The 15,529-nt window shown below is 37.2% G+C and overlaps 1 protein-coding gene across 1 annotated transcript in view; it reads left to right on the forward strand.

Annotated features, from left to right (window-relative positions):
* Nucleotides 1-15,529, forward strand: part of cdh23 (cadherin-related 23) — a 259,561-nt gene that overhangs the window by 210,256 nt on the left and 33,776 nt on the right. The window contains exons 28-36 of the mRNA XM_081350472.1: nucleotides 7,883-7,943; nucleotides 8,807-8,952; nucleotides 9,788-9,923; nucleotides 11,298-11,686; nucleotides 12,660-12,761; nucleotides 13,077-13,226; nucleotides 13,304-13,432; nucleotides 14,206-14,334; nucleotides 14,846-15,073. Coding sequence (XP_081206598.1) covers nucleotides 7,883-7,943; nucleotides 8,807-8,952; nucleotides 9,788-9,923; nucleotides 11,298-11,686; nucleotides 12,660-12,761; nucleotides 13,077-13,226; nucleotides 13,304-13,432; nucleotides 14,206-14,334; nucleotides 14,846-15,073 — 1,470 coding nt within the window. The remainder of the gene's footprint in view (nucleotides 1-7,882; nucleotides 7,944-8,806; nucleotides 8,953-9,787; nucleotides 9,924-11,297; nucleotides 11,687-12,659; nucleotides 12,762-13,076; nucleotides 13,227-13,303; nucleotides 13,433-14,205; nucleotides 14,335-14,845; nucleotides 15,074-15,529) is intronic.

Below are 15,529 nucleotides of genomic sequence, written 5' to 3' on the forward strand. Positions count from 1 at the left end.
ATTGCCACAAGCCACAGGGTAACCATGACGGTTCTTCAAAAGTTCTAAAACTCTGTTGACTAAATAAATGGGGTTTTTTTGTTTTCAAAGAAAAAAATAAGATGAATTGAACTGTTATTAAAGCTTTGTTTGGGAAATAATTGTTAATATGCCAATCTTGTTTGAGTTTGCAAGAAACAAATCCTATAATTTGGACACCTAAAGCACACTTAAACATGTATCAAAACCTTAATCCAAGTGACAATAAGATTTAAAAATGGCACAAACACACTTGCTTACTTTTAAAGCAAAATATTTCACAAAAAGATGTTTTAAATGATAAAATGAGATATTATAGTCCTATACTATTCAGTAGTTAAAAATTAGCACAACTTCTACAAATGCCACTTGGTTCGCTGTTTTGGTTTCTAATGCGGTGACATTCAGACATTTTTAAGGACGCAAGTATGCAAATATTCTCGGGGCCACTGTACACATAAACATAGATGCGAATTAATGTGAATTTCATTATGAATATTCATTGTGAACCATTACACCGAGAGCTGAAAGTCAGGTCTTTTAAAGGATGTGATGTTGGCGATGTCCAGCTGTCACCATATGGTTGGATTGTTGAGTCACATCTTGTTTCGATTGAAGCTAATGGTGAATGAAATGAGTTGTCTTCCTGTCCACAGCCTGATCTCTTTCAGTACTGATAGCCGTTTATTACAAGGTCTGCTCTCATGCTCGCATTAAAACACTGATTGTGTATAGAGGTACGTACTGTATCTATAGCTCGTTTCCAAAACCTAGTGAGCTGACTACCTAGACAGCATTTTAAGGGATCATAGGTAACACTTCAGATGCAAATAGAGTTTGGAAAAAGTTTTAATACACATGGAGAGCATTATTACACATGGACCAGATGTAAACAACATGGATACTGGCTGTTTCAAATTCTGAAGCAGCATCAAAATAAATGGAAATAAATAAGTACTAAAACTGAAATTAAAACTGAATATATATACTGTATATATATATATATTAGTTTTAGTTCAATTTTAGTTTTTATTTAATTAGTAATTTCAACTTTCAACTAAAACAAATTTGTTTTAATTTTTCATCTAATATTTATACTTGATTTCAGATTTATTTCAATGAACAAAAATGTTTGAAATACTTTAAGTTTTAGTTTGTTAATAATTATAACCGTGGCAACATCATATGCATCCCTCAAAGGAAAAGGTAATCCCAGAATGCATTGCATTGAGCAGACAAGTTAATAGAAATGTCAATTCTAAACATACATTTCTTTCAGTTCCTGAAAGTTTCGATACAATCAGTTAAATCTAAATAAAACTAATTGTATCTAATATTGTATGTTATGCATTTTTATGCTTAGCAACATTTTTGGAATCTACAGTCTAGTTTCCTGTAGCTGGAGTTTCTCCCTATGAAGTGCACTTCGAATCAGTCACTTAAAAGGCAGCTACCTATGTAGGCAGGAGACTGCAAGATGACTCACTAGGTTTTGCAACAGAGCTCAAATCTCGGTGGCATACTGCAGCAGAGATGGTATAGTAATATATGTGTAGGAGTCATTTGTCTTTGACTCTGCGGGCTGCATTGACCCTGATTGCTTCCGGCTCTGGGCGACGTATGGCTGAACTGGTCTTCTGAACGCCGGCGTGGAGGAGAACGACTGCCTCATAGAGCCCAAGCGCTTCCAGAGCTTCAGCTGGGGCTCGCTGGACGGAGTCTGACCCCCCGAGAGACCGTCCACCGGGCCACAGTCCCCATCCACACCCCAAGACCCCCCTGTTGAGCAGCCCATCGCCAGAACAATCACACAGCCCCCGAACACAACGAAGAGACACGCGATGATGATGATGGTCAAGAGGGGCTGTTGAAGATCCAGAGGTGGAGGTGTCGGGGAGACGGGAAGTGAGAGATTGGAGAGGGTCAGATTGAAGGGAGCGTCCATTTCGTTTCTGGATCTGTAGAAAAGCGGGAGTTGGGAGTTAGAGTGTTAAATGTGGGTCAAGTGGAGTGCATTTATAGTGAAGATGTAGGTGTTTTTTATGACACTCTGGGTTCAGGCTTGTGCAAATGTGTGAATGCATGCTTGTACGAGACGCATGCAAGGTTCCAGGATGTGGTTAACAGGTGTGTGTGCGCGTGTGTGTACGCTTGAGAAGAAAGAATCTTTTTAATATCTTAATTATTTGTTTTAAGCAGCAATGATACGGCAAGCAACTGAACACTTAAACCTAACGCCTAAAACATCTACACAACAACTGTGTGAAAACAAGCGCTTTGAGTTTGTATGGGTCAAAGCAAATCATTACACAATTCAAGTTTCACTCTCACGGGTTTTTTTTTTTTTTTTTTTTTTTTAAAGAAAGACCCTACTAAATCACACATGTAAGTTTTGGACGAGATTACAACACTGCTTCACGCTGTGCTCAGATTTCTTATGAAACTCATGATCTCATTTCATAAGCTCTGTAATGATAATGTCACCATTTGTCTCATTTGTGTCTAATTTATTTCTCTTAAGCAGTGTCATTATTGTTAACAAAAACGTAACTATTTTCGCTAATTGAAGTAAAGCTGAAATCAAATAAAATGTAAAAACTTAAACTTAAAAACTTAAATTATAAATGTTATACTAACTGGAAAAAAAAGTTTGAATTGAAAAACTGAATACTAAAACTGAAATAAAAGTAAATTAAAGCTAAATAAAATAATTTATAAAAACAAAAACTAATAAAAATTACACAACAAAATGACTTAAAGTAAACTAAAATGAAAAAAGCTAAATATGAATATACTATAAAATAGGCTAATACAAAAATGTTTTATTCGAAACATCTGAGATAATACTCAAATGAGCAATGAAAGCGCAACATCTTAGCACATTTTCCTGTAGGTAAACACAGTGTGGTTTGTGGTAGCGGGACTGAACACCTACAGTACACACATATTATCGTCATCACCATCTAGCATCTCTACACACGCAGCTCACGGTGCTGCTCTGCAAGACTAGCAAAATGACTGAGCGATTTCTGTAAAGAAATGTCAAGAAAGGTCAAAGTGTAGTAGATTTATATTGCACTATATCGATTGCAGATTAGCAAGAGTCTCTTAGTCATTAAATCACACACACACACACACACACACACACACACACACACACACACACACACACACACACACACACACACACACACACACACACACCCAGCAGGGGCAGATTAAGGTCTACACAGGCCCCTATGCTCAGGGATTTCTTGAGCCAAAGAAAACCCACACACACACAAAAAATACAAAGACATGCGCATGACCCAAATGTTGCATCACTAATAATGGCCGTTCAGGTGAGGTGATTCAATCTCTGCTGGGGTGGCACAGAGGGGATCATCTGTAATACCATGGTGTAGCCTAACCACTAGATGGCTGTACAGCCCTGCCCCTATATATACATATATAAACATGGCTGTGTATTCTCTAGTTGCTGGGAACATTGTTTTCAGACATAATTTACTTGTATTAGGTTTTGCATTTGGATATATGTATTTTTAGCCATTGTTAAAGACTACTTTTTGTCAAAGTTGTGTTCAAAGTCAAATATCTAAAAATTCTTAAAACAAGATAAATTCACTTGAGGAACAGCGCTGCATAAGATATTGAAATGTTTTCAGTGCACTGTAAAAATGATATGATCAATAAGTTATGACAACATGTTTGTTTTGTTTTTTTACAACATTCAGCATTCTGTATTTTTCAGTTTTTAACAGACAGAATACACCTACACCACAATATTTTTATATCATATACAGCATGGCTTCTAAAGTAAATGTCATTTATTTTTATTTTATTTTAATGAAAAGAAAAGGACCAATTAAACACTCAAGTTCTTTTTTGCAGTGTATGCAAGTTAGTTGAATTTAAACACTGTTGTAATCGGTAATTGGATCACCATCACATTACCTCCACATCACATGTTCATTTACGTACAAGGTGAATGCGTTTGCTAAGCATACACGTCTGTTAATGTACTTTCTGGCTTACATCACTCCCATAAACACATTTGAAATGGTATTTGACATTAAAAATGTCGGTGCCCCATTAAGTGAGCAGTCAGATGAGAAATGTGGCTAGTTGGTTTTCTTTTGGGGTTTTTTGCAAGCTAAATTGGGTCTGTTAAAATAACTCTCAATCCATCTGAAACACACACAAACACAGCGTAGCACCCAAGTCACCAATTACTCTACCTATCTGCTCCTAAATGTCAGCATGTTCAATTCTAAGCACACAGAGTGTGACTTATTGCTTTGATGAAAACACATTGAGACATGAAATTATTCTTCATCTTAAATGCCACAAACAGTCTGAAAAGGCCATTCAGACGAGAACTATTGTTAGTGAAACGCTTCATTAGTTACCGCGGTACAAATCTGCTGAAATGCATTTATGCACACATCATCACATTTTTGCTTTGCTTAAGCAGGCAGCTAGAATCGCTTTTATGCTTCTTCTTTTTCTTGGTGCACTAGTCTTTGGGGGGAAAAAACACGACTTGCAATATATATATATATATATATAATTAAATTTGTATTAGAATATATATATATATATATATATATATATATATATTCTAATACAAATTTAATTTAATTTAAAGTGTATTTTTAAGTACTTTTCTGTAAGAACAGTAAGATATGTAGTAGGTTTTGTCTCTTGATTTGATTGTTAGACTATCGTTCATAAGTTTTACGTTTTTTATGTTTTTAAAAGTCTCTCATGTTCACCAAGGCTGTCTGAAAACAGTAATATTGTGAAATATTTAAATTCAAAATAACTGTTTTCTGTTTCAATATATTTTACATTGTCATTCATGGTATTTCTGTGAATTTGCAGCATCATTACTCCAGTCTTCCGTGACACATGATCCTTCAGAAATCATTCTAATATGCTGATTTGCTGCCCAAGACTCATTTCTTATTATTATCATTGTTTAAAACAGCATTTTAGTGGAAAGTTCAAAAGAACAGCATTTATTTTAAACATATTTTTGTCTTTAGTGACACTTTTGATCAATTTAATGCCTCCTTACTAAATGAAAGTACAAATTTCTTAAACTTATTGACACCAAACTCTATGTTGTGGTATTTGTTGTGAATAGTTAATGAGTCAGTGATTTCAGGCAAAGCATATGCACGAATAAGTAAAATACAATAATGCAAACGTGGCTTATGTTGTCCCGTGTACTTTATGGCTGACATCATGGCAAAAATAAAATGGATTCGGCCCTGCTGAAAGAATGTCCATGCTGGTCTATGCTGGTTAGTGTGGGTTTGGTGCTGGTGGACCAGCATAGCCATGTTGCTCAGCAGAACAAAAATGAAAAATCCCGGTAGGGAAACCAGCATTCAGAACAAAACTTATCCTGGTGTTTTCAACAGGGGTCCAATGAATAACATTTATTTTTCAGTTCATTCTTTGTGGTTCAACTTTACCTTTAGCGTTGGACGCGATTAGTGAGTCCTCCAAAGTTCCTCTTGTTTCAAATCACGTTGTCACCAAGAGCGTTGGAGATGAGACAGCTGGAAGATGGGGATCAGAACATGTGCAGAAAGAACAGCTAATATCCGTTCAGAGAGACTCTAAATCAACCTCTCCTTCTTTTTTGACCATAGCAGTGTGTTTCATGAGCTAAAAACCCATTCTGAGCCAAACTTTCAGTCTCAAGATTTAACCCCCCTCATGTGATGGTATGGTCCGGTCTGCCTGTTCTATTCATCTCTCTCCAAGAGACCCCCCTAGACCCCTTCTTTCTTTCTCTCCCCATCCTCCTCCTCATCCCCTACCTCTTTCTTCAACTCTCCACATCTTTTTATAAAGCTAATGAGTCTGAAGGAGGGGCCGTCCTCCTCGCTGTCAGTAGGATTTGACTAATATATGGATGTATTCAGTGTGTGCTAAATGGCTTTACTGTTTAATATGATGAATTTATGTGTGTAGATGTATTTAGGAACAATTGCTGATCCGTGTTTCCATGCTTTAAATGATCGTTGCATTTGTATGTGTGCTTTCAAGCCCCTATAAGTTACTACCATGACAACTATTTAAAGGTGAACTGTCTCACTTCTGTTCCACTAGTGGCACCAAACACGACGAGCCATATTTAAACTCGTAAGAACATTCTATATTAACGTGACATTGCTTAGCAACCATAACCAGTCAGCGGTTGGGCTATAATGAACTATTTATATTACGTACTTACTGGAATTATTTATTCCTATTATTTTTATTTATAAATGTAACAATTTATTGAATATTAGTGTTTTTTAACTTATTGCATTCAGCAGTTGCAGGCTGTGTTTTTCTGCAGTTAAGGAGTTTTAGGTTTAAACAGTCTTTTAATAGACTGCAAGAGTCGGGTTCCGGGAAGTAAAAACGTTTCGTTTTCTCCATAAGGAAATTGATTTTGAACGATAACTTAAAAACCCTTAAAGACAGACCTACTGTGAGCTTTGAGGTTGTAAATCATTGGGATTTGCGCCAGCCCACATTATTTCAGCTTTTTTTCAAAATAATCATGGAATTTTTGGTAAAAACTTCATTGCCCATGCGCTGTAGCCTGGTTAAAACCAGACCCTTCTCGGTTGAAACTGAGTGTAGGGTCTGGCGAAGCTATGTAGACAAATCATTTCCAAAGGGGCGTCACCAACCGACGTAGCTCAAATTCCTCTGGGCGCAATTGGATAGTCTTTAAACCAATCAGATCGATGAAGGAGATGACGTATGCTTCGAGTGTTGTTCTTTGCTCCGGTTTTAACGAAAACGGTAAGTTTAAATCGCTCAAAACAGACGCGATAACTGATTCGTTTATATACTGTCTATGATTCGAACGAGTGATGTTCCACGGCGGAATCCATCTTTGTAATGAAATCTCCTTCAGCTTCGCTGCGCTGTCGTCATCATGTAAATCCCTCCCCAAACGTTTCTGATTGGTGCCGCGATTTCAGCGGCACAGAAATGAGTTTGAATGGGCTCTTCTCCAAAGAATTAAAATTCGCCAGAAGTAGTCTGGGTTTTCCCAGGCTACATGCGCTGTACAAATTATACCAATCAGAGCCGAAAAAAGCAACACATTAGCTCTTTAGCCCCACCCACTCCCATGAAGCACTGCAAATGACGTAATCGAGTTGATCTCCCTATGCTCTCAAAATACTGAAATGTTTGTATGTGCATATTTTGCAATAAACTTATAATAATAAACATATCTTTTTATACATATAATCAACATTTGTAAATGAGTAGTTTTATATTTCTCCATCGCTTTTAATTTGATTATGCTGTTCGCAATGCTTCGTGGGATTGTAGTTCTTTCCCTCACTAAAGCGGTTAAGTACACAGTCTTGTACCTTTGTCTTTTTGTCTAATTTTCAAAAACTTTTTTGCTTCAAATCAAAGATTGTAGTGTTGTGATTCACCTCGTAGTTGATTGGCTTGGTTCATGACTTATAACTCTTTACGATGACTATTTTAAAATAAATGAATAAAAAAAAGTACTTCCAGAACCAGTGCTGTTGAGAAAAGGGGCGGGCACTGTCATCATTACACAAATTCACACAGTTGAGCCAATGTCTGGCCCAGGCCGTTCAAACAGAGAGATTGTATTTTATTTGGTGCTGCTAATAATGAAGAAATGCACACATAACTTGAGACGGTGGAAAGGAGGAGTCCAGTTGTAGTCTGTTTGAGAGTTTGAACACATGTTTTTTCAGTACATATATAATGGTTAGGTGTTTGTGGGTGTGAAGTGTTACTTTCAGTCTGAGGAGTACATGTGTGTGTATGTTTTGTGGTTACATGTGTTTGTGTCTATCTGCAGGTTCAGGCCACAGATGCAGATCAGGGGGAGAATGGAAGAGTTCTGTACAGGATTCTCTCCGGTAACTATTCTTCCTGTTTCCTGATGTCGCGCCTCAATGCCTTGATCAGATGCGCTCCCACTATGTACTATACCAACTATCCAACATTATTGCAATATATAAATATATAAGTAAGAAAATATTTTTATAGGAATATTTTGACTATTTTCAGAATGCCTTTGGACAACATCTCATCTATGGCATACTGTAAACATTGCCACAAGCAGTGTTAATCGATATAAAAACAGATTTGATTTTATTTTAGAAAATGTATTTTATTATTTTTTTCTCCTAGTTTTTTTGTGATTAAATATGACTATACTTTACGTGTTTAGACAAATAGAGACAAACCCTGCCAGGAAATACAAAGTTCTGTCATGAAGCTCTAGAAGGCACAGGCTCATAAGTCCTTAACCCAATCTGCTTGCAATCACATCATTCTTTATAGAATTTGAATGAATATATAGGGCACAGCTGATTGGGCACAGCTGATTGGTAGCCAATGAGCTTGCCTATTGTTTGCAGCACACTTTCAGAAACCCTCCACCTTCCCCAGCTCCATCTGTATAGATCTGTTATGGGGTAATTCATGTATGCTTTTACAGCAGCATCATGTCTTACTTGCTCACAGCAGAAAGTCGTGTGTATTGGCAGTGGCGAGTCACACACTTTCTCTGCGGCAACAACAGCAGTGTAGCAGATCTATTCCGCCAAGACCAAACACATTAACATTCCCATACTCATTATACCATGCCAAACTCTCAGTGAGTTGTCATGACAGAACATTAATTATCTTTATTGTTTCCAACCTCGTGCTTCATGTGAAGTACTATATCAGAGTTCGGCAGTATGGCTCATGTGTGTGTGATGTCTGCTCTCCATAGGAAACAACGGTCAGTTTAGCATGGACAGTCTGTCTGGACTCATCAGCAGAGGAACTGTGGCTCTGGACCGAGAGACGCGCAGCTCTCATGTGCTGGAGGTGGAGGCCTACAACAGTGACCAGGGCAGCATGCGCAGCTCTGTCAGGGTGTGTTTGTGTGTGTGTGTCTTTGTGGGGACAAAATGTCATGACATTTTTTCGTCCCCATGAGGAAAACAGCTTTTGACAATGTAAAAGTGCAGAAAGTTTTCTGTGTGGATTGTGTTTAGGGGTAGGGTAAGGGGATAGAATATACAGTTTCCACAGTATAAAAAATCATTACGGAAAGTCCCCATAAAACATGTAAAGTATTTGTTTGTTTGTGTGTGACCTTAAAAGTAAAATCATGTTCAGTGTTGTGTGGCAGGACTTGACTTAATCCTTAAGGTATTGATTAAATGGTGAAAAGTGTTGCAAATCAGAAAGGTCGCTTAAACTATGTAACTACTACACTCGGCATTAACATGCCACCTGTATCCGGTTGTTGTCCACATACACACTGAAAAGACAAGTGTAAACGCGCTTTTGATCGGAATGTCATTCGACTGAACATTTTACATGCATTAACAACGACTGACGAGGAACAAGAGAAACACAAGGGATAACAAGCTAACAAGACACACCTAAAAACAATCAAGACCTACAAAAATGGCGCTCGGGACAGGAAGTAACATAAAAGTCCAAACACAACACGGGGAACATGTAACATAAACTAACAGAGATTTTTTTTTTTTTTTAAATGACACAGTAGTAGACCAAAACAATTTCCTGAAGTAATCCTGAAGCTTTCAAAGAGACAACACACAATAATGATTTGATTTTATTTATTCTAGCTATAAATGTCATGTTCAATTCTAGAATAAAAGGAAGTGCTGCATATAATGTGTGTGCGTGTGTGTGTAGCAGCATGTGTTTGTTGTGAATCAGACTGATTGTGTTGTAGGTGATTGTGTACGTGGAGGACGTGAATGACGAGTCTCCAGTCTTCACTCAGTCGCAGTACAATCGTCTGGGGCTCAGAGAGACTGCTGGGATCGGTACATCTGTGGTAGTGGTCCGAGCCACAGACCCCGACACAGGTACACAGCACTACAAACCCAAACATATTATGCATTCATTTCCTCTCTTCTTGACTTTTGTTATTGTGTTGCTAACCACACCAGTTCACTGAGAAGGTTGACAGATGGGAATATCTATGGTTGCTAATATTGTGTATTCATAACACTTCTCATTTATTATTTTTATACGGTTTTGAATTCCACAACTGTGTGTGTGTCATACACTTAACATGGCTCAAGCTGTGTTGTATTTTTCCATTGATTCTTAATGCCAAACAATATCACAACATTTCTGTTGCACTTCTGCATGTGTCCGTTTCTGCTTCCCTGTTTCACTTCCTCGTGGAGGATGTCCAGTATGGCATAAGCTGGACAGATGTCTTCCCATCTGCATCTTTGAAGGCCTCAGGCTCAGATGCAGTGTGCTGGAGTTTAGCCCTGTAGATAAATGTTGAACTGCAATCAAGCTGCTTTTTGAAAAAGTAGTCAGCTACACTACAAGCTACTAACACATGTAACATTGGAGGACTAAGAGGAGGCACATGAAAATATAACCAATTATTAAATGGCTTGGTTGAATTCTAATGTAGAATGCAGTCTGTTATTTATTGATAACAGACCACTGCTTTGCAGCATTGATAACACACCATTGCCATGAAAAACAGAGCATTGCTATGGACTAACCGTAGAGACTTTTTAAATCAATATTTTGTGACAAATTATGAAGTAAATTGATATATTTTTAAATGTGCGAACAATCTGAAAGTGATTTATCTATTTTTAATGGATTATATTTTTTTCCTTTATTTTATTTTTTAAGTGGGACACCATAGAAAATTAACAATGAGTATTTTTGTACAATATTAATCTCACACAACAGTTATTAAAAACATAGATTTAAAATAATTGTTATTATTTAATAAAACTAAATTTATTTAAAATACCATTCAAAAAGTTGAAGTCTCTTATGCTCACTAATGCTCAGTAAAAACAGTAATATTGTAAATATAATTACAATTTAAAATAGCTGTTTTCAATTTAAATATATATTATGAAATGTAGTTTATTCCTGTGATGCAAAGCTGAATTTCCACCATCATTAATCATCAGTGTCACATGATCCTTCAGAAATCATTCTAATATGCTGAAACATTTCTTATTATTATCAATATTGAAAGAAGTTTGCGCTTAATATTTTTGTGTAAACCATGATACATTTTTTCAGGTTTCTTTGGTGAATAGAAAGATCAAAAGAACAGCATTTATTTGAAATAGAAATCTTTTGTAACAATATAATATCATTTTAGATCAATTATTTAATCCATCCTTGCTGAAAAGTATTAATTTCTTTCAATAAAAAAAAATAATAATCTTTTGCTGTTTCTCTGTTTTTAGGGGATGGGGGAGCTGTGGCATACGCTCTGGTCTCCGGCTCTGACCGTAAATTTGAGGTCGATATGAGTACGGGTCTGGTAACCACAGTGGATTACTTGGACTACGAGACCAAGACCAGCTATTTAATGAACGTCTCGGCCACAGATCAGTCAGCGCCGTTCCATCGCGGCTACTGCACCGTTTACGTTACTTTACTCAATGAACTGGACGAAGCCGTAGCCTTTCTATCAGCCGGATACGAGATATCACTGAGGGAGAACATCGCAACAGGGACTGAGGTGGTCCAGGTGAAGGCGCAGTCGGCTGATAACCTGAACCAGCTGACGTACCGCTTCGACCCCGACACCTCACCTGCTGCCCTGGCGCTCTTTAAGATCGACAGCATCACGGTGAGGAAAACTCCTGGTTTGAGAGTTTCACTACTGAATGTAGTAATTTTAAAATGTTAACTATCACACCAAGGGTGATGTAACTCAAAAAGAATAACACTGTATGTTGTAGACAACTGCTCATTTTAACTAATTGACTAGTCAGCAGGTCAATGTTTGACTCATGCAAATGACTCACCATACAGCATGCAGCTTCAGCTGTTTTTTTTTTTAGCAAAGCTAGCAATACAAATCTAGTACTTTCAGGTCCGTTTAACACATTCTTTGTGCTTAAATCCTTCCAATAAATTTTCCCCCCTCAAAATCAGTGCAGAAAATGTGGAAAAACACCTATCACTAAAACAAACAATATTTTTTCTTCCGCCTAGAATTGAGCAATGAAATTAAAACATTCAATGTCTTTATGGAATGCTGAATCTGGACACATGACTATGAAGCTCAAATCTTATTGGTTGGTGAATTTTCTTGCAGGATGAACAACAAAAAACCAAGTTAGACAGTTGGGGAAAAAAATCATTTTCTACACGCATGGGAATGAGCTTCTTTTTACAGCTTGAAGTCTCCTTAGGTGTGAAATGTCCATATTTTCTTTGGCTCATTTGGTTATAATCTCAGCTAACTATACAAGTGTAATACTCTCAGCTCCGATTAACACATGGATTGTCTTAAATCCCTCCAATTCAGATTTTGTCCCACCAAAATCAGTTCAGAAAATGACACTAAATCTTAAATCTTATTGGTCAGTAATTTTTCTTGCAGGGTGAACAAAAAAACCTAACTAGTCAGTAGGGAAAAATGACATCACGAGTTAGAATGGGTTTCCTTTACCAGCTTGTCACAGCAAAAATGAATAGACCGAGTGGTCAAAACCTTGCTGACTGGACTGTCTCTCTTTGGTCAAAATAATTCTAATATAATTCAGTCCTGAAATGATTTAGTTAATTTCTTTACTTGCATTGCGTGCGCTCTACAGGGCCGTATTACTGTGATGGGACAGTTGGACAGAGAACTGGGGGATTCATACACTCTCACTGTTGTGGCCGATGATGGAGGACCCAAGAGAGACTCCACTGTGGTAATGATCTGTTCAGTCTGTAGGTCAAGCTCACTAAAGCCTTCTGCACACTGTAGAGAAGCACACACATTATTCTCGTCCTGAATTGTGCACAATATGGCCATGTTTGTTAAATTGATAATATGATGATGATGTACTATATAAACATCTAATTAAACGTGTTCTTCTCTCTTTTTTTCCTGATTTCTTTCTTGATGCACATTTGTAGAAGGTAAATGGGTGATTTTTTTGTCCTCGAATCATTTTTAATGCAACAAATGTTAACATTCTGTCGGAAACAACATCTCAGGTTCCATTGCTTTGTACTTTTGAAAGGTGTCAATCACCATTCTCGACGAGAATGACAACAGCCCGGAGTTTGACATCACTTCGGATTTGTCGGTGGCTGTTCCAGAGGACACTCCCATTGGCCAGAGAGTTGCGGTCGTGTTGGCACGGGACAAAGACGCTGGAAGAAATGGATTGGTGAGTAAGGCATACTCAGAACACTGTTAAATGAGTTGTCAATCATTCCTAACCCCGCCTCCATCACACTCCTTTAGGTCAATTTCACCTTGATCGCGGGGAACATGCAGGACGTGTTTAAGATCAACACAGCCAATAACACGTATGGAGAGGTTTACTTGAATGCCCGTCTGGACCGTGAAGCTGTGGACCGCTACCCGCTAAAAGTGAGACACATGCTATGGCTCTCTACCACACTAGTGACTTCCTAGACCTCGCTTTATATCATACACACGCTCCCTACACTATAGATGTTTCAAAAAGCATGTGATATTAGAATTATACACTACCATTCAAAAGTTTCAGTAGGAGTCAGTAGGATTTTCTTTAAAGAAATGAATACTTTTATTCGGCAAGGATGCATTAAATTGATCAAAAATGACAGTAAAGACATTTATTTTCTGCTTCAAATGATTTGTTTTGATTTTTCTATTCATCAAAAGAATCCTGATCCTTTAGCAGCGGCAGCACTGTTTTCAACATTGAAAATAAATAATAAATGTTTCTTGAGCAGCAAATCAGCATATTAGAATGGTTTCTGAAGGATCATGTGACACTGAAGACTGGAGTAATGATGCTGAAAATTCATCTTTGCCTTCACAATGGAATAAAATTACATTTAAAGTATATACATATACAAAATAGAACACAGTTATTTTACATTTTAATAATATTTCACAATATTACAGTTTATTCAGTATTTTTATCAAATAAACAAAAAAGCCTCGGTGAGCATAAGAGACTTGTTTCAATAAGTCACATGTCTGCTGAATACCTGCTAATAACTCAGACGAGCCGTACGTGGCCTACGGAGTGTTATGTGACTTATTACATGTTTCCTTGTACAGTTAAACATAGTATGTTTTGCATAATGAGTTCTGTGGGATATGTGTGTCTGTTTGCTGATGTTTGCATGGATACCTGTGTGTGTTTGGATCAGGTGCGGGCGACGGATAATGGTTCCCCTCCGAGGTTCACAGATGTGTCGCTCACTGTGAATATTATGGATGTAAACGATAACCCTCCAGTGATGCAGAGCCCTCGTGGATACAACGTCAGTGTCAATGAGGTCAGTGTGGTCACAGCACCTCAAACCAGTGATGCCAGCAGCACCTCAGAGGATTCTGGGTGTTAATTATTCAAATGTTTGAATGAAAGATGTCAAAAGAAAGAAATGAAATCACTCTGTCAGTGTAATCCATTTCGTTATATATTATGTAATATAATTTATTCATATCTCTAATTTATTCTTATAAAATAAAATACATTTTATAATATTACTTTATTAAATAAATAATATATTTTATATTTATATATATATATATATTATGAAAAATATATTATTTATTATAATTTATTTAAAAATGTATGTTTAGGACAATTATTTTAACTTATTATATTATTATTTTGAAATATTTAAAGATGGGTAGTATAGTAATAATGTTAAAGTTTGTTAATATGACCATTACTTTTAATTTGAATTTTTATCATTTAGAAATATTTTAAGATGGTTATAGTAATAACGTAGATGTTAGTAAGACTTTTCACCAACATATATATGTGTGTGTGTGTTGTTTTAGAATGTGGGGGGTGGTACATCGGTCCTGCGTGTCGTAGCGACGGATCGTGACATCGGACCCAACGCCATGCTGTCGTACTACATCACCGGTGGGAACCAGGACCTGACCTTCAGAATAGACCGTGTGACGGGAGAGATAGTGACCCGACCGTCACCTCCTGACAGAGAAAAACAGCAGCAGTACACACTCACTGTGACTGTGGAAGATGATGGCACGCCACCTTTATCAGTAAGTGTGTGTGCGTGCGTTAGCGGCCTGTTTTTCTTTGTAATCTTTCATCAAAATAATCTCCATCTCTAAATTACTCTTCTTTTTTCCTGACATTACCAAGGCCACATGGGTGGGGAGAAATTGTATGATAAGCTACATTTTATGATCCAGTCAGATCCCAATGGATTAACCCCACCCTTACAATAGGACATCAAAAGTTGCTGCAACTTTGTAAACAGATTTTGACAGTTTTTTTTTTCCTTTTGCCTTGTCTTTTTTTTCTTTCTAAACATAAGATACTACGCTTGCTTTTTTAAAAGCCAGTTGAACAACCAAACAGCAAAAACAGGAAACCACAACCTGCCTTATTTTTGAAACAGGAAGTTGCACTCTTAAGAGCTCGTTGATTCCTGTTGTGAACCTCACAGCGGTCTGGGTTTCATCAAGTGTGACTTTTGGTCCTCTGGTGTCTGG

This window comes from Scardinius erythrophthalmus (assembly GCF_964197995.2).
Source record: "Scardinius erythrophthalmus genome assembly, chromosome: 21".
NCBI classification, from domain to species: Eukaryota; Metazoa; Chordata; class Actinopteri; order Cypriniformes; family Leuciscidae; genus Scardinius; species Scardinius erythrophthalmus.